Here is a 20,613-nt window from a genome sequence, read left to right on the forward strand (position 1 = left end):
GATAGGGACCACACATCTCAAAGAACCTCCAGTTACAGGTAACTAACCTCCTTTTCTGAAGGCCTTCTCAGATCCAAGCCAGTTGGTCTCGCCTATAATTGGTGTGTGGTCTTTGAAAGCTTTGGTGGCTGAGTTGTCTGAAGACTCAGATCATTGTCTTTTGAAATCTAGAGTTCTCCCTTTGGATCTGCTCTTTCAGGGACCATCCCTTCTAAAATCAGAGATTATTGTTCAGGTCCATTGAAATCTCAGTTCTGGGTAGTTGGCTCAGGGAATATTAATTATTCCAGTTGGTCTTGGGAAATGTCCTACTGAGCTCTATACCATTGATCTCTCTGTGGTCAGCACCTCCTGGTCAGTCTTAGTCAGGTTTTTCTATTTTTGTGTTTACTGCATGCTTTGAAGTTCTGGCCTTACAGCCTTCTCCATAGATTTCCATGGCTAAGGAACTTTCAATTAAATACTTAAGAGAACAGATGGAGAATAACTGTGGATCTTCTTTCCCAGCCAAATCTAAATATAGACTGGGCTTTTGGCTACGGTCACTTATTCACCTTCACAGATCTCTCTTGTTTCTGTACTTTAAGAAAAATCAAGTTCCTTATGCTTTCTTAGGGAAGTATAATTCCTACCCAAAATTGACATGCTGCTGAAAGCAACAGGAGAGAGTGTTATCTATCAATCACTCGTAATCTGTGGTGTTTGCAGTTCCCACAGGGATGGGCACAACAAGTATTGAATAAAAATCTCCAAACTTTTTAATTTAATTGTGCTTTTATACATAATGCCAAAACACTGTCAGGCACTCCACAGAAACACAAAGTCATTTCTATTCCTTTATGTTCCATGTAAAGATAACATAACAAACGGGAGACAAAGAAAAAGGTGGCAGGTAGGGGTTGTGGGGATAAGGCTTACAAATATAACATGAGTTTGAGGGTTCCACATTTACCTTTATTTTGGGCTTGTAGAGATCTTCCTGTCTCTATGTGGTCAGGGAGGAAAGTTTAAAATGAGGTGGCAGTTAGTGGGGAGAGGGGGGATGAAAGGAGGTAAGAGGGAAATAGAGACCAAGGAAGAAGTAGAAAGTTGGGACAGGGAGAAGGAAACCAAAGGGATGGAGAGAGAAGTTGATGGACTAAATAGGATTGTAGGAATTGCCATACTAGATCAGACCAGTAGTCCATCTAGACCAGCATTTTATCTGTGACAGTGGCCAGAACAAAGTATTTCAGAGGAAGGGGTAAGAAACTCCATAGAGGACAGTTATGGATTAACTGATTTATACAAGCAGTATCTTCCAAATCCTTCTTAAGGTTAATTTAGGTCCTGGGCATGAGAGTTTATACCCTTTCTGGTATTTATTTAATGTAAATGTAGTGTTCTTATTATCTGTACAATCCTTTTTTGAATCCTATTGAACGCTTGGCCTCTGATATCTTGTGGGAGTGAGGCCTACAGATTGTTCTCTTATCAGTTTTAAATATATGCCATTCAATTTAATTGAACATCCTCTTATTCTTGTATTATGAAAGAGAGTAAATAGAATGGAAATAGGGAGAGCATGATGGAGAGGAGAATGGTGGGCAGGGAGGTTGAGATTTGCTTCAGGAGTAGAATAACTTGAGGGACTGGGGGAGGTTGGGATGCTATTTGTGTTACAGTAGCACCTAGAGACCCTGATTGTGCTGGGAGCTATACAAGATATTACCCCAAAATGTCTACAGAATAATTAATTAAAGGCAAGAGGCAGCAGGTTTGTGGGAATTGGGGTGAGGCAGGGATAATAGAAACAACAATGCATGATCAAGTAATGTGCACAATTTGGAACACAGAACTGTTCATCTGTAAAGTGACCATAGTAAAAATGTTTGTAAAAATCTGATGTCAGGAAGCTGGCGTTGGTGTGAGTGTCTGTTGTTGCTGGTGGAGGAAAAGGAGCTATAGCTTTTAGGCCAGCCCAGAATGTCTCCTGCTGGTCCTGAGCCCCAACATGAGCAATGTAAGAGGCGAAGCTGCTAAGTTAATATTTTAACAATGGCTTCCTTATATAGTGAGAATGGACCAGGACCATGACTCAACCATGCAATCTACCAATGTGCAATACAAGCAATAGAAATGTGAAACAGACTATTGAAATGCGAGGCGCCTGTATTTTGTTATGCGTTGTCATTATAGATTATAATGTATTTTTAATTATACATTCAGTTTTAAAGGAAGCTTTCTCACAGTGTGAACTAAATAAATTGGTTTTTAAAAAGAGCTGGAAAAATCAGGTGCTATCATTTTCAGTCGTAAGGACTCTTCATGTGGACTGTAAACTGGATTTGAACTCTGGCCCTTTGGATCCCTAGCACAGACCTCTAATTCTTGAGTTATCCTCAGATTTGTCACATTGGGTTTGTAAGAAAGAATGACTGAGACTTGGGGCTGCTCTGTTAGAGACCTAAGTCCTGTTCTGAGTTGTGTCTGAAGTGACCTTCTACAACTCCACAGTTAACTTATTTGTAAAATCAGTGTTGTTGGGGAGGGCTGACAGCTAAGGTAGGAGTACAGGCCTAATAGAGAGAAATATAAACGAGTAGAAGAGGTGAGTTTTGAATTTGCGGTCCTGGCTTCCAGCCTGATGCACTTTTCTCTAGCCTAAGGCATGTGTGCCTGTGCCAGTTAGCAAACATACTGTGCAGTAGGCAGGCTAATTCTGCTGAGGTGTGGAACTAGGGCTGTTAGCCAGAATGGGCAGCAATGGTGTCCCTAGCCTCTGTTTGCCAGAAGCTAGGAATGGACAACTGTGCATGGATCACTGGATGATTGCCTGTTCTGTTCATTCCCTCTGAAGCACCTGGCATTAGCCACTGTCAGAAGACAGGATATTGGGCTAGATGGACCTTTGGTCTGATCCAGTATGGCTGGTCTTAGGTTCTAATGACCAGCAAAATCTGGTACACTTGAAAATGACCTATCCCCCAGATAGAGCTGTTCTGGCTTCTGCTGGTGGAAGGGGAGATCTGAGAGGCTGAGGATAATACAATAGCATACTTACTAGCGTATTGTAAAATGTAACTTAGGTGCTTTAAGCAATAGGCTGTTTCCACCACTTCCCTTGGAAAGCTATTCCACTGTCTAGATTTCATTTTGAGGAATGTGTGTGTCTGTCTGTCTCTCTCTCCTTCCTTTAGTTTCATCGATGTACTCCTTTTAGGGATCCTTCAAATACCCAGGATCTTATGTCCTCTCAGTCCTCACGACTAATTCAGCAAAATCAGAACCATGGAATGAATATCTGGTGCTAGATTTGTCAAAAAGTGGCATTGTGGTTGTAATTTTGTGGCCACTATTAGTTGAGGTACAAATTAAGTGCTTGAATATCTGAATGACTTAAATTTCTCCTGGAGTTATTTGCACCTGAGAGAGTTATTTGCGTGGTGAGATCCCATGAGGTTTGGAATGAAAATCATGTACTCTGTGTCCAATTTGTTTTTTGTACTTTGAGTCTTAAGTGAGAATGATCACAAAGGAAAAGAGGTGCCTAAATTCCTTTAATTAGCCTGCTGTTGCTTAAGCTCCCATGGAACAGGTCACAGTGTGTCCATTGCAGCCCATCTTTGTTTTAGAAAGACTGGTAAGTATAATCTTGACAGTCTACACACCCCAGAGAATAAAGCAGACTAACTAATAGCAGCATTAAATCTGAATACGGCAACTTCCTGCACAAGTGTGACTGTCCTGCTGATTTGAACAGTTTTATTGGCCACAAACAATAGGATGTCTGTTGCTTAATTCTATGGTAGGAAGTGTGGTGTAGTTTAGAGACTCCTTATGGATTCGTCCAAAGGCTTTTATTACACATTTGGTCTCTTAGCAGTGTGGGCTTAGTTATTTTATAGGTTCACTGTGTTCTTAAAATATTTGCTAGTTTGTTTTCACATAGCAGCACCACTTGCAGATATTGTGTCACATTATCAATATAGTCCTAATGTGAATCTTAAATTTATTTTGTATGATGCCTTTTAAAATACTGAGGCTCACCAAACCAAATTGCACTTTGTTTGTTTTAAATAAAATACTCTTAAAAGCAACAACTTAATGAAGGATTGTGCATAGGAGGTTTAAGAGAGCCTGCAGCACATAACTGATTTTTGAATTTGTCTTTGTTTTCAGGTCCCACAAAATAATAGATTGTTGACTCCCTTTCCAAGTAATGCCCCAGCATTCCTTATGTTGGTGATGTCACAACTTCTACAGCATTGTGCTGGAGCATGGATCCAGCCTGTAGGAGGTCAGGTTTTGCGTACACACGTGCGCGCACACACACACACACACACACTAACTGTTTACATCTTTTGAGATTTAAAATAGTAAAATGAAAAGCTGCATCGTGTCATATGAGACGAATACTTGATCCTCTTAGGCTAGCTGTATGATCCACTAAGGTTCCTTAGTGGCTCTGATGTCAACAGTCTAGTGGTACAGGCATCATTTGGCATGGGAGTCAGCAATCTGTGATCTAATAAGTGAGGAAAATGTTTGAAATCAGTGTTGAGTGGCCCTCTTACTTCTGGTGTTTGGGGCAGTTGGCATATTAACCTTACAGTGAGTTGATTTAAAAAAAAAAATCTTTCAGATTATGTTTAGGATTTTTAATATAGTTATTTTTATTTTATTTTGGTAGCATCCAAAAGTTCCAGTCAGGATCATAATCTGAATGTGCCAGGTGCTTTAAAAATACATAGAAATAGAGAGTCCCTGTCTTGAAGTGATACAGTCTGAATATATAAGACCACCAAAGAATAGAGAAAAGAAATGCAAAATATACTTTTAGCCTGAGTTTTCAAAGGAGTATAAAAATGCTAGGGACCAAACTCCCACTAGTTGAATGCCTAACTTCATTTAGGTCCCTTTTGAAAATATCTATAATGTGATCAGGGGGAGGGATAGCTCAGTGGTTTGAGCATTGGCCTGCTAAACCTAGGGTTGTGAGTTCAATCCTTGAGGGGGCCATTTAGGGAACTGGGGTAAAAAAATTTGTCTGGGGATTGGTCCTGCTTTGAGCTGGGGGTTGGACTAGATGATCTCCTGAGGTCCCTTCCCACCCTGATATTCTATGATTCTATGAAAGTGTTAAATTTTTATATGTGGATGTACACACACAGAGCAGTTACATCAGTGCTGGATTGCTTTTAAAGCGTAATAACGCTTGTTATATATTGGTGATTCGTTTACCTGTCTTATTAAAATGTAATGTTTAAGTTCACAGTTTAATTTGCATGAACACATTTTATGCTTCAAATATTGGACTCTTCCATTAATAATAAAGTGAACATTGAGTAATTGGTATTTCCAACTCAATATATGCCAGCCATGCCAGATTTTGGTTTTCTTCAATGTTTTCTTATGGTGATACTGATGTTAATACTTTAAAATATCAAGAGGTACAGTCTGATCAGTGTTGGTTTCACTTATCTCATGGAGATCTAGGTTCAAATTACATTTATTTCAGTTATATGTGGTCTTTTTTGATGCATTATAAATTAAACTTATTAAACTAGTTTCCAGATTTTGCACTGCACAGCTTTATAAAACATTATGGAAAACATAATGTGCTTGTCACAAGTTTGGTTTTTATCTGTTTTCCTCTTTTCCATTTAGAAGAGCCTAAACCTTCACTAGATACAGAGAAATCAAACTGTGAACAACAAAAGAAATTCTCCATTCCAAGAGAGGAGAAATATGTGTTTAACAGCTGATAGGAGTAGCTAATTAAGGAGCTGTTTTATATTATTGCAGTGCTCTGATTAAGCTTGAGAAGGCACTTGTGCTCTGAACCTGCAGTTACCTATAACTTTTTTAAAACATTTACCTTTGGCAGTTGAAAATTCTTACACTTTCTCTCAATCCAGAGGTGAAGTATTTTATTTGAAAAATATCTTTTGCCAAGTTATGATTGGTCAAGAATGCAACTGTTTAAAAAATTGTTCAGATTATCATTGGGCTTTGAGAACTGAAAATGGTGCTAGTTTTTAAAATGTGGTTTTGAATTAGTTCTTAATGCAAGTCCCTTGTTTGAAGAAATTATAATGTAATTTGTTACACACTTTTATTGTGTGTGGCCATATGAAGATTTAATTTACTGTCTTTTTTTATTTTAAGTTCGTATCAAAATCTGATGACTAATATATGCCACCAGTGACTGTTGAGTTTTAGGGCCTGTCTACACTTAAAACACTACAATGGCACAACTGGAACTGCACCGCTGTAGCACTTCAATGTAGATGCTGTCTACTTCAAAGGGAAGAGTTCTCCCATCAGCATAGGTAGTCCATCTCTTCTATTGACTTGGCCTGTCTACACCAGGGTTAGATCGACTTAACTACGCCACTCAGGGTGTGGATTTTTCACACCCCTCAGTGACATAGCTTGGTCGACCTAGTATTTTAGTGTAACACAGGCCACACTATGGTAAGAGAGATTACTGGATGTTATCATCCAACAGATGGGTATATCTTCTGAATAGTTTGGATCCTTTGGTTCTCAACCACTTCTCAGCAAGAATTATCTTTTATTTAAAAATGTCACTGTCACAGTTATTGACAATATTTTTAAAGCTAGTGGCATAACAAACTAATGACATGGCAGTTGTTATAGTGCATCCATAAGTGAATGAATAATTATAGGAGTTGTAGTAGGTTGCAACTGAAAGGGTATGAGTTGGTTGCTTGAAAGCAGTTGCCTTACTTGAGTTAATCTGTCTGATCACTTCTTTCTTGGTTCTTAGTTTGGGTTTTGTTAAAGTGTAATTTGTAAATGTTCAGTTGTTGCTGTTTTACGGATTCTGGTGTAGTCATGTGCACTATGACACCAAGATAAAAGTTGATAGTGATGGTGTCGGCTAAGTGTATATGAAATCATATTCGGAGCTAATCTTTATTCATATCACTAGAAATAATTCAATCTTGTCTAGTTATGTGTGGGAGGGGATATGTAATGCATTCTATTTATAGTCTTTTTTTCTTATGTCTTGTCCACAGGAAAAATATGAATGCGCTTGTAAACGAGAGAGCATTAAAATTGTGACACCTGATTGGGTACTAGATTCTATATCTGATAAAACTAAAAAAGAAGAGATATCCTATCATCCCCGCCTAATTATATATGAGGAGGAAGAGGAGGAGGAAGAAGAAGATGCAGAAAATGAAGAACAAGATTCTCAAAATGAAGCTAGTACCGATGAAAAATTATCAAGCCCAGCATCATCTCGAGAAGGATCACCTTTGGGTGACCAGGCTTTTTCACCAAAATCTATTAGTGCTGATAAAACAAAAGGAGAACTGATGTTTGATGATTCCTCAGATTCCTCTCCTGAAAAGCAAGAAAGGAATTTGAACTGGACACCAGCTGAAGTCCCACAGACAGCTGCAGCAAAGCGCAGGTTGCCTCAAGGCAAGGACTCTGGGTTAATTAATTTATGTGCCAATGTCCCACCAGTACCAGGCAATATTTTGCCTCCGGAAATCAGAGGTAATATAATGGCTTCCGTTCAAGGTACCCAAGGCTCTGAACGACCAGAAATGATGACTACGTGGAGTCCAGCAGTACGGACATTAAGAAACATTACTAATAGTGCTGATATTCAGCAGATTAATAGGCCATCAAATGTAGCACATGTAAGTGTTGGATTTTTAATTTTCAATATTGGGCTAACATTTTAAAGAACTTTGTTTCCTTTCGAAATCCTCAAAATCTGAGAAGGGGGGTAAAATATTCCCAGGTTACATAGAGATTACATACAGCTAGATTAAACTTTGCCCCAGTAGTCAACCTATTCATTAGTATTTTAGCTTCACAAAAGGAAAAATTTGTGGACTGGTGGAATATAGTGATATTACAAAAATCAGGATTTAACTCCAGCATTTGATACCAAGATTCCTATTAGGCACTTTCAGTGTTGGCAGGAGCACAGAGTGATTCAGTCTTCAAGCTAGTTACCCTGTTTATTAAACTGAACTTTGTGTCCTTCAGTACTTTTATTCAGTGCAATAAATTACCATGTTCTATACTCAGAAAGTTTTAAAGTTGATGGTTCTCTCAAACAGCTGCAATTTGATTCCTATTGTGCGTTTGCAGTGTTTGGTACTACTGAGTAATGTTTAATTGCTATGCAGTACAGCCAAGGTACAGTTGCGAAAGTCCTAACTTATACATTCTATCTCCAGAGCAATCCACATGATTTTGGTGTAAAATAATTATGGTTAATTTATTTATTCTAGAAAAGAATATGAAATAAGTGATCACGCATTGAAATAAACACACTACTAGATTTCAGTGAATGCATGTTGAAAGGATGGGAGTGGGGAAAGGCAGGATGCTGGTGAATTTATTTGACTCTTACAGACAGTGCATTTTATTCAGATAATTGTACTTGAATGTGCAACAGTTAGATCATGGGTTAAACTTTCAAAAGTGCCTAAGGATATGTCTGCACTTCCGTGTAAGCCCAGTGTTAGTAGAACTCAAGTAAGCAGACCTGGATTTGTTACCTAGGGCCTTAGCGGCTACACTTATTTGTAATTCTTGTTCCAAAACTAGGGCTCCAGAGGCATTACACTGCATTATACAGGACTGAGTTCAATCATCCGTATCCCAGACTTCCTAGTGCCCTCCCAAAATGTGGCCGCTCTAGCCTTTTGCTCATGGGTGCAGTGTGGGAAAACTTGACTGTCCACTAAACTTGACTATCCAGAGCACAAAGAAAGTCAGCCCATGGGATCGTGGGATACTTTTGGCAGTCTTCCAGAGTACAAGTCCGGTGGAGCTGCATCGAAACTACAAAGTGATAGGGCTTGAACCCTGGATCCCGGTTTGACTCGGGCTCGAACCCTCCACCCCGGTGGGGTCCTGGGACCCTGGGTCTCACCTTTGGGTTGGCACAATTTATGTGTAGACAGATGTGTGCTTAGGCTTGAGCCTGAGTTTGAACCCTGGGCTTGCATTGCAGTGTAGACATACCCCAAGTGACATATGAGCGCACATCCCATATTCAGAAATGACTGACTGAGTCACTCAGGAACCGAAATCGCATTGAAAGCTCCCGTGTGCCTAAGTCAATTTTGAAAATGGGACAAGGGCTCCTAGGTCACTTAGGCACTTCTGAGAGTTTTGCCCCACATCTTGAAGTATAACCTGTGTTTGCTGTGTGTCCTGCAGACTATGGGACCTTTTGGATTTTGGGAATCAATGTACAGATCTCCTTGCATACTGGGGATCCTTCCAAAGCTATCCTCTCTGTGTGTGCTTATTATTATTTAATGTTTATATTATAGCCTCTAGAGGCCTCCGTGAGGTTAGGACCTGTTGGTGTGAAGTGATGTACAAACATAGACCACATAACAGTCACTGCCCCAAGGAACTTACAGTTTAAAAGATATGACATAACAGGTGTATAAGAGAAACAAATGGGAAGGGATTGAGTAACAAATGTAATATTTTTTTCTGTATGATAAATCCTACCCCAGTGGTTCTCAGTCTTTCCAGACTACGTATCCCTGAAGCCCAAGCCCCGCTGCGTGGGGCTGAAGTCTGAGCCCTGCCGTCTTGGGCTGAAGCATGTAACTTAGCTTCGTGGGGCCCCCAGTGGTGTGGGGCCACAGGCAGTTGCCCTGCCTGCAATTGCCTAATGCCAGCCCTGCACTTGCCACCCACTTAAACCTGTCCCGCAACCCTCAGGAGGGTCGCAGTCCCCTGAGATTGAGAAACACTGATCTAGATGAGTTGATGTACCCCCTGGAAGACCTCTGCCTACCCCCAGGGGTACAGGTACCCCTGGTTGAGGACCACTGTCCTACCCCATCCTCTCCTTTTAAGATGGGATCAGAAGGGGCCTAGGGTGTCTGACAACCTTTCTGTTGGTGAGCAGAGCAGTGCATACCACATAGCATTACCTACGCATTATCAGACAATCTGAAAAATGGAATGACCGTGCTAAATTCTCAATTGTTTTTATTTGCAAAGGTAAATTAGACCTTAGGGCAAGTTTTTGTGCGCGCTTAACTGTTGATTGAGTAAATAGACACACGTGTGTTTAGATTACTAGGTGTCTCCTTGGCTTCCTGCTTGTGCCAATACCTGGCTTTCAGTTGCACATGCAGACACAACAATGCATGTGGAAGCAGGTCTTTTTAATCATTTGACCTTTGAAGATACTATGCAACTTTTAAAATAGATATTTTTCCTTCCTTTGTAGCAGTAGAACAACCAAATATAACTAATGCAAATTTCACTTAAGCTTTCGTTTTAACCTATTTGTCTGTCTATGTCAAATTTTAGCTGATGTTGCTGTGTTTCACAACTGGGCCCAGTTATGCAGCCCTTCTACAAAGACTACCATTGATATTAATGGGGATCTTGTGTAAGAGAGATTTTCTGTGTTTTTCTGTTTGATTTGAAAGGGAAAATCTAATGCTGGATGTGCTTTTAATTTCCCTTCCACTAGAATTCTTGTGTTCCCTCTTCCCCCTGCATTCTGTACAATCTCAGAGATTTTTTAAAAAGTGTTTATAGTAAAATTTACTGTAGTAAAGACTTTGTGCAGGAGGACATCTGAAAAGGATTTGCTTCTAGAAGAAAGGATGGTTCTGTGCTTAAGACACCAAACTGGGGCTCAGGAGATTTAGGTTCAGGCACAAGCATCCCATGCATCCGTGAAACAATTACTTAATTCCTCTGTTTCAGTTTCCCATCTGTAAAATGGGGTAATTGTGGTTTTGTACATAACCGGGAATTTGGGAGGACAAAATTCATTAATTTAATTCATTATCTGTTGATATGTTCAAAAACTACAAGTGATGGGCCCACATAACCGTCTCCTATGGACAGGTCTGCACTGCCTGCTGATCAATCCTGACACCAAATAAAGTACCAGTCCTGAGTAGTGGCATCTCTTGTAACAAGGGATGTTTGCTTTTGGCTCGTGGGAACTGTGATGGTTGCTGGCCCTCATAAACTGTCCTGCATTGACTAAGATGGCTGGTGCCATCACAGAAGGAATTTCTGTCTACTATTGTATGGGAAGACTGACGTCACTGAAACTCCAAAAGTGAAAATGTATTAAACAAAAATGAAAGTGGGCTTCCTGACCTTCCTTATTTTTGTTTTGGACACGTCATCAGTTTTTTTCAGATGCTAAAGAACTAAACTAGAAAGCTGGGGGAACGGGATAGTTTATCATTTTAATTTACCATCTTTAAATACAATTTATTTTAGTCTTTTTTTTATCAGTACATTCAGATTTTATGTAGTGAAATAGTCCAATAAACCAGTTTTGATTGTTTCAGAATAACTTTTAGATTCCTCTCCATGAATATTTCATGTTTTGAAAGACTCTTATGAAATTTGTAGATTAGTAGTTCATGGAGACTACTGTATCTTTCTGTGGCTTTTTGAAGTTGATTATTTATTAATGTTAGAAAAGTATCTGCTGTTTTCATACACATTTTGGTATTATTGACAGTTTGCATAGTTTTTCTGTTATCCAGTACTTTTTTTAACAAAATTAAATATATATGATATCTGAGCTTCTGTTAAGTGTGAAGCAATCTTTTCTTAACTGACAGGTTTCAGAGTAGCAGCCGTGTTAGTCTGTATCTGCAAAAAGAACAGGAGTACTTGTGGCACCTTAGAGACTAACAAATTTATTAGTCTCTAAGGTGCCACAAGTACTCCTGTTCTTTTTTCTTAATTGTGAACTGCAAAGTAAAAAATGAAAATTAAGCCCCAGAAGTATATGACTGTTGCCATTAACATAGACAGACTAAATAAAAAAAACCCCTCCTATTTTAGCAACTTTTAGACTTTTTTGTGAAGGACACATCGGAATAGGTAGTTTCATGACATCACAACTTCCTTTGATTGTAATGCGACTGCTGGTGTTTGTGCTGTTACAGCATAATCCATTTTGGGATGCCCACAAAAAATCTTACCATATGCCATGTAGATTTTTGGAGGGAAAAAGGTGCTGAATTCCCCTTCCCAAACAGCCTAGACAGTTGGGACTTTCTGCACAGATTTTTGGAGTTATTTCCACTTTCATGTTTTCTTTAGAGTTTAGCTATGCCATTTATAGTGCAATTATTCCTTTAAATATGCTCTTTCCATTTTTGAATGCTGTTGTAGTGATGATGTAATAACATATAAATGAAGGATTTTGTTTACTTTGGAAGGTATGTAAAACGTAGGCATATTATATTCAATCATTTTTTTAAAAAGCTAAATATTTTTCAATTTTGTTATTTATATTTTTATATCTTAAAGGTCACAACATTAATCTTTGTTTTCTAGATCTTGCAATCCCTTTCAGCACCTACAAAAAGTTTAGAACAACAAGTAAATCATAGCCAACAGGGACATACAAACGCTGTGTTGTTTAGCCAAGTGAAATTAACTCCAGAGACACATTTATTACAACAACAACATCAAACACAGCAGCAACAGCACCACCCTCTTCTACACCTTCAACCTCAACAACTTATGCAGTTGCAGCAGCAGCAGCAGCAACAGCAACAACCACAGATTCCTCAACAACCTTTCCCACAGCAACAGTCTCATCAGTTTTCACAACAGCAACAGCAAGTTCATCAGCAACACCAGTTTGCACAGCAGCTACAGTTTCCACAGCAACAACTACATCCTCAACAACAACTCCACCGGCCTCAGCAACAGCTGCAATTCCAACAGCAGCATGCCTTGCAACAGCAGTTGCATCAGTTACAACAACAACAGTTGCAGCAGCAACAATTACAGCAAATACAGCAGCAGAACCTTCAACAGCAACAACTACAGCAGCAACAGCAGCAAATTCAGCAACAGCAGTTGCAACAGCAGCATTTACAGCGGTTACATCAGCAACATCAACAGCAGCAAATGCAAACTCAAGCGCCGCAACATTTGACTCAAACATCTCAGCCGCTACAACATCAGGTGCCAGCCCAGCAACTGCAACATCACCAGCAGCCACAGCTGCAACAACATCAGCTGTTTGGACATGATCCAGCCATAGAGAGTTAGTAATGATTGATTTATAATCCTGAAAGTGATGGTCAATCATATGAAATGTTTGTTGGGTTAAATTTTGTTCTTGATCAAAAATATAATATACTATAAACTAGGGACTATCCAGTACTTGATGGAAGGTGAAAGCATTGAGATCTTCCTATTTTCTGGTTTGTGTTTTTCGCCACTACCATCTAAATGCATATATTGTGTTAGTCTATATGTACTGTACATATAAAAGCAAAACACAACTTTACTTTTTGAGGTAGAGAGGGAAATTTTCAAAAAGAGAGAGGTTGGGGAAGAATATTCCAAAGGCTGGGAAACTAGATGGGTCATGAGAGAAATTGATATTCTATTACCATTCACATCTAGATTTCTGTTTCAGCTCCTGCCCATCCTGGTATCAGCTGGAAATTTTTTCCATCTCACTGGTGGTGGTTTATATGAAATGAATAGCATATAATTCTTGGTTGACCTAGTTTTCATTTCACACTGGGGGGAAACACTTCTTGAGCTGTATTCTAGAGAAGCAGGACTTCAGTGTCCAGGGTGTCCAATTCTAGAACCTTTGAGCATTAAATTCTTTTAAAAAAAAGGAAAAAAATTCAAATTTCATTTATTCCATAGCTGATGGTGGGAAATTTGAATATAACAAATGTGGTCTGAAATGGTAGCCTCCAAACTGCTTTAGTTTACAGTTTTCTATTCTTTCATCTGCAAACTGTTCTAGTTCCAGAAGAATATTTCCTGTTGGGCTGTGTTTTTGCAATTGCTGATTACCCAGAACAGATGTCTGACAAACAGCTGTTAGCGACCTGGAAACGGGTAAGGTTCCACCTTATTCAAAATGTAATATGATTGCTTTCTAATTATTTTACTTATCAAAGATTGCAAGTGTTGTGGTTTTAAAAACACTACAAACTTTGTGCTACACATTCCAGATGTTTTGTTATCTATTTTATGACATAAACAATAATATTAAACTACGGAGTTAACCAGACAAAACAGGAATAGAAAATGCAACATATGCAATATTGCTCAGTTAATGCTGCTATTGGCAGCATGATTTAGCATTTCCTGGCCTTTTGTGTTTTTAAACTTTGCAATCTTAATGTTGCATTATCATATTTTTTTTGCATTTTACATCACTGTTTAAAAAAAAATAAAGTTGTGCACATATAATAACTTCAGCAGTTAAATGGGCCTAAGTAGGCTGTGAAGCACACCTCTGATAGAGGTGAATGAAATGGGAGAGGAGTGTACACCTCTACCTCGATATAACGCTGTCCTCGGGAGCCAAAAAATCTTACTGTGTTATAGGTGAAACTGCGTTATATTGAACTTGCTTTGATCCACCGGAGTGTGCAGCCCCGCCCCCCCCTCATTGGCGCACTGCTTTACCGCGTTATATCCGAATTGGTGTTATATCGAGTTGCATTATATCGGGGTAGAGGTGTATTTTCACCTATGCTGATGAATAAATATTAGAAAAGAACAGTGTTGGGGTTTTGCCAATTGAGAGGAGGCTGATCTTCTCGGAGCCTCTGCTGGACAGGTTGTAGTCAAAGTTACCATATAACTGTATTTTATTATGCTAAATTCTAACAGTGAATGTTCTGTAGAGACTTTGTGTTTACTATCCAGGCTGAATTGCATGATTTTGTAAGCTAATTTTATAGCTAAGCATACACACACAAAAAAAAGCCCTGCTCAATTTTCTAAAGAGTACTAATAGTTATTGCGTATTTGTTTTTCTAATATTTCTAAAGATGAGAATGCATCTTTCATGGTTCAGCGAAAAAGTGTAAACTACAGTCTGTTTCTTCCCCTTCATTCAAATACTAATAGTTCTTCGAGTGCTTGCACATGTTCATTCCATATTAGCTGTGTGTGCTCGCCGCATGCACTGGTGCTGGAAGTTTTTCCCTCAGTGGTATCTGTAGGGGACCGGCTCTGGCACCCTCTGGAGCGGTGCACACATGCTGCGGTACAAGGGACGCCGCCGGCTTCCCTGCACCCTCAGTTCGTTCTTGCCACCAGTGACTGTTCTGTAACGTCTGCTGCTTCAGCTAGCTTTTTTCACTTTGTTCAGTGTTTCAAACTTTTCTTGTAAAATAGTTGTACATAGTTCAGTTTCCCTTACTGTGTTACGGTTAGAGTGATTTATTTGGTTGGTCCCAAATGGGACTTAGTCTAGGTTTGGTCCTCAGGCTTTAGGCCCTGCGTTTGCTGCAAGAAATGGATGCCCATCAGCGATCCGCATAATAGTTGTTTAAGGTGTCTCAGCGAATTGCATATCAGTGACAAGAGCCGTATCTGCAAGTCCTTCAAACCTCGGACTAAGAAGAAGAGAGACATCCGTCTCAAAGTGCTCCTTAATGGAGTCAGCTCTAACTCCGACACTGGAGCAGTCGAGGTCCGACTCTGCCCCGAGCACCACAGCATCAGTGCGGAGAGCCCCACTGGCGCCATCGATGGACCGGTGCCGATCCCCCTCCCCAGCATCTGCCAAACGGCAAAAGAAGACCAGGAGAGGAAGATCTCCTACATCCCGCAATGGGAAGGTTCGGGTAGGAGGGGAGCCAAGGCCCGAGGAGGGCAGCTCGATACCTCCTACCGGGAGTCGGGCCCCAGCTCAGGTTGAGCAGTCCAGCCCACCCAACCCATGCCTGCCACGCTGGACAATGACGAGGGCCTTCGTCAGTTAGAGGTCCGGTCGATGCCTGAGGCCCCGCAGGCAGTGCAGGATATCCTGGTGCTACCGGTGCCGTCCACACCGGCTACGGCGGTACCCCGGTCTGAGGGTAAACCCACCTTGGGTCCTTTCTACAGGTCACCATCTCAGCAGCACTGCTCCCCATCGTGGGGGATGTCCCACCAGCGCTTGCCCACGCGGAGCCACCAGGCATTGAAGGCAGAGAGGCAGGCTTGGCGAAGCCCTCACCAGTGTCCGGACTCACGGCACCGCCTGCAGGACTCAAGGCGCACCTCGCCGGTGACCTGGCACAGGCCTATAGAAGTCCGCCCTTCCCAGCATCAGTAGCACCAAGACCCGGCCCATTGCTTCACCCATGGCTTGTCACTGGTTGCGGGCCCAAGACAGTTGGTCTCAGGAGCAGAGTCACCAGTTGTCGGCTCGCTGGTACGTGTTATCCCAACACAGATCCCCTAGGTCGGGAGGAAGGTCTTCCCAGAGACTGACCCACTGCAGCTCCCATTCCCACTCCAGATCCCGGTACTGGTTGAGCAGCATGAGGTGTAGATCGCTGGAACGCCGTCGCCAATCCGCTGAACGCTGTCGGTCTCCAAGGACCCGCGGAAGGGACTCGTCCCGAGTGGAGAGTTCCCCTTCCAAGCACAGTGATTGGCGATCCTGGTCGCTGCAGTGCCAATCTACTTGCTCATGGTCACCTAAGAGCAACCGCTTGGCCTTGAGCTCCGGCACTGGACAGGAATCGTTGCTAGTGTGCCAAAACCCGGCACCGGTGGTCCCCTTGATGTCGGCGGTACCGTCAACTGCCCCAGGGCCAGTGGCCAGCTGCCTGGTACCCATGTAACCCACAGGGCTTACCCAGCCATCACAAGGGCTCAGGGCAGTGGCAGGGGCCTTGGACAAACCATCGGCCTCAGTATCCCGCCCTCCCCCAGAGCCAGCCGTTCCTGAAACAGGAACCCCTCAGGCTCATGCGGACCACGGGGATCAGCCAGCTGGACCACCAATGGACGTGTCAGAACCCATGGCAGCAGCTTCTTCCTCATTTTTGCCTGATGAGGCAATTTTGGGGGCCCCTCACCCAGTTCCTCAGGATGATGCTAAGGCTCATCAGGAACTGTTGAAAAGAGTTGCCTCTAACTTGGGGCTCCAGGCAGAGGAGCTGGAGGAACCGTTGGACTCCCTATTCAATGTCCTCTGATCAACAACACCGGCCAGGCTCTGCCCCTCCATGAAGAGTTGTCTAAGATCACAAACGCCCTGTGGCAGACACCCTCATTCCTGCCCCCCATCTCCAAGAGGGCAGAAAGAAAGTACTTTGTGCTGGCTGAGGGTCATAAGTCCTTATATACCCACCTGGCCCCAAGCTCCCTAGTAGTAGTGACCGTTAATGAGTGGGAGAGACAAGGCCAACCAAGAGCTTCTCCTAAGAATAAAGACTCAAAGAGGCTGGATTTGTTCGGACACAAAATTTATTCATCCTCCAGTTGAGGGTGGCCAACAACCAAGCCCTCTTTGGCTGCTATGGCTTCAATATGTGGCAAGCCATGGCCAAGTTTGAGGATTCGCTTCCCGAGGACACCAGGAAGGAGTTCTGGGTGATCCTCGATGAGGGCAAGGCTGCAGTCAGAGCAGCCCTGCAAGCAGCCTCGGACGCGGCAGACTCTGCGGCATGCACCATGGCCTCAGCCATCTCCATGCAGAGGGTGTCCTGGCTCCTTCTCTCGGGCTTGTCGACAGAGGCCCAGCCATCGATACAGGACCTTCCCTTTGATAGCCAAGTGCTGTTTGATGAGCAAACAGACAATAAATTAAACGGGTTGAAGGACTCCTGTACTAGATTGAAAACCCTAGGGCTCTACATCCCTGGTCTGGCCCGTAGGCAGTTCAAGCTGCAATAGCCCCAGGGTCAAGGGAGCCAACCCAGGCAGGAGATCAGCAAAGGCTACAAACGTCGCCAGAGCCACCAACCTCCGCCCTCTACCCAATCGGGCGCCTCCCGCAATAAGCAGGGTGGCTAGCAGGCGTTTTGAGGGTGCAGCTGAGGGCGACCAACCAGACTGTACCCGGCTCCATCCTCCCTATGTTTCTCAAAGCGTCTTTCTTTTTTTCTCCCTGCATGGACCACGATAACTTCGGACCGCTGGATCCTCAACTCAGTGGCCCAGGGCTATTCCCTCCAGTTTCTTTCTACCTCCCCTCCCACTCTCCTTTCCTGTTCCTCTTCAGGGACCCTTCTCACAAAAGTCTCCTCACACAGGAGGTGAAGGTAGCAGTGGAAGTTCCTCGCGAGTACAGGAACAAGGGGTTCTATTCCACGTACTTTCTAATCCCAAAGGCCAAAGGTGGTCTAAGATCCATCCTGGACCTGCGAGACCTCAACAAATACCTAAAGAAGTTAAAGTTCCGCATGGTCTCCCTGGCCCCCATCATCCCCTCCCTGGATCCAGGAGACTGGTGTGTTGCCCTCAACTTGGATGTGTACTTTCATATAGCAATTTTCCAAGGACTTAGAAGCTTCCTGTGCTTCACAGTGGGATCGGACCACTACCTGTTTGCGGGTCTCCCTTTTGGCCTAGTGACAGCACAGAGGGTGTTTACCAAGTGCATGTCGGTGATAGCAGTTTACCTCAGGCATCGGGGTATTCAAATATACCCGTATCTGGACGACTGGCTGGTCAAAGGCCGCTCCAGGTCTCCAGTCCAAAGGGAAATCGCGGTGCTACAGGTCATGTGCTGGTCCCTGTGCTTGTTGGTGAATGACAAGAAGTCAACGTTAGTTCCGATGCAAAGGATAGAGTTCATGGGAGCAGTGCTCGACTCCACCTGCACCAGAGCTTTCCTGCTGCAGGAGAGGTTCCAGACGATGATGGACCTCATCGCAGGGGTCTCTGCATTCCCTCTAACCACGTCCCGGGTATGTCTGCATCTGCTGGGCCACATGGCAGCATGTATGTATGTCATCTGCCATGTAAGGCTCAGAATGCGACCCTGGCAGCAGTAGCTGGCAACTGTCTATTTCCAGCCCAAAGATCACCTGGACAAGACCATTACTTACCTCCCTGCAATAGTGGACCGATCCCAAGGCTGTCCTGGAAGGAGTTCCGTTCGACAGCCCACACCACTCAGTTGAACTGATATCGGACGCTTCGGACATCGACTGGGGAGTTGCATCTAGGCGAGCTACAGACCCAAGGGACGTGGTCCCTGGAGGAGATGATGTTGCATATAAACGTCCTGGAGCTCAGAGTGGTACGTTTGGCCTGCAGGGTCTTTCTGCCGCAGGGGTCGGCAACGTTTGGCACGCGGCTCGCCAGGGTAAGCACCCTAGCGGGCCGGGCCAGTTTATTTACCTGCTGACGCGGCAGGTTCGGCCGATCGCGGCCCCCACTGGCCACGGTTCGCCGTTCCGGGCCAATGGGGGCGGCGGGAAGCGGCGAGGGATTTGCTGTCCGCAGCTTCCCGCCGCCCCCATTGGCCCGGGACGGCGAACCGCGGCAGTGGGGGCCGCGATCGGCCGAACCTGCCGCGTCAGCAGGTAAATAAACTGGCCCGGCCCGCTAGGGTGCTTACCCTGGTGAGCCGCTTGCCAAACGTTGCCAACCCCTGTTCTACCGCATCTGTCAGGCAATGTGGTGAGAGTGGTGACGCACAATACGGCCTCGATGTTTTACATCAACAGACAAGGGGGAGCACGCTCGTCAGCACTCTGTCAAGAGGCTTCTCCAATTGTGGGATTTCTGCATCAAGCACGTGATGCACCTGGAGGCCTGCCACCTCCCCGGCATGACCAGATCGCCTCAGCAGGTCTTTTTTTCTCTCACCATGAATGGTCGCTGCATCCGGAGGTAGCCCAAATGCTCTTCCAGAGGTGGCGAACTCCCCAAGTGGACCTGTTTGCCGCAAGACAGAACAGAAAATGTCATCAATTCTGTTCCCTCCAGGGTCTGGGCAAGGGCTCTCTCTCCGATGCCTTCCTCCTGTCATGGTCAGGGGGTCTGAGATACACATTCCCAATGACACTCATCAGCAGAGTCTTGTCAAATATAAAGAGAGATAAGGCCCAAGTCATGATGATCACCCCAGTGTGGCTGTGCCAACATTGGTTCAGCACGCTGATAAACCCAGCGGCGACCACTCCCTGGCCCCTTCCAAGATCACGGGCACCTCCTCCACCGCAACCTCGCCTCCCTCCACTTCACGGCTTGGATGCTGCATGGTTGAACCCAGAAGAGCGGGCCTGCTCTGATGAGGTCCAGCAAGTCCTCCTGGAAAGCAAGAAGCCTTTCACCAGAGCAACCTACCTGGCGAAGTGGACGAGGTTCTCCTATTGGGTGTCTAAGCGTAACATCTCTTTGTCATGCTCCTCCTTATAATCTATCTTAGATTACCTGCTTCATTTTAAGAACCAGGGACTAGCCTCTTTCCATCACGGTGCACCATGTGGCCGTCTCCGCTTTCCACCCACCGATCCAAGGTCAGATGGTGTTCTCGCATGACATGTCAATCAGATTCCTGAGAGGCTCTTCCCGCCGGTTTCGGCTCCTCTGCCACAGTGGGACCTTAACTTGGTTCTTTCTAGGCTCATGGGTCTGCTCTTTGAGCCTATGGGCTCCTGCTCCCTTTCCCACCTGTCATGGAAAGTCGCTTTCCTTGTAGCAATAACATCAGCGAGACGAGTGTCAGAGATTAAAGCCCTGACATCGGAGCTGCCATGTATGGTGTTTTACAAGGACAAAGTTCAACTGTGACCCCATCCAGCCTTTCTGCCGAAAGTGGAGTCTTCCTTCCATGTCATCTAGGAGATCTTCTTCCTGGTGTTTTGTCCCAAGCCGCGCCCCAGTAGTGAGGAA

General features: G+C 43.7%; 1 protein-coding gene across 2 annotated transcripts in view; it reads left to right on the forward strand.

Annotated features, from left to right (window-relative positions):
* Positions 1-20,613, forward strand: part of PAXIP1 (PAX interacting protein 1) — an 83,800-nt gene that overhangs the window by 25,285 nt on the left and 37,902 nt on the right. For both annotated transcript variants that reach the window (XM_054021137.1, XM_054021136.1), the window contains exons 6-8: positions 7,029-7,664; positions 12,334-13,054; positions 13,778-13,872. In XM_054021137.1, coding sequence (XP_053877112.1) covers positions 7,029-7,664; positions 12,334-13,054; positions 13,778-13,872 — 1,452 coding nt within the window. The remainder of the gene's footprint in view (positions 1-7,028; positions 7,665-12,333; positions 13,055-13,777; positions 13,873-20,613) is intronic.

This window comes from Malaclemys terrapin, chromosome 2, assembly GCF_027887155.1.
Source record: "Malaclemys terrapin pileata isolate rMalTer1 chromosome 2, rMalTer1.hap1, whole genome shotgun sequence".
Classification (NCBI taxonomy): domain Eukaryota; kingdom Metazoa; phylum Chordata; order Testudines; family Emydidae; genus Malaclemys; species Malaclemys terrapin.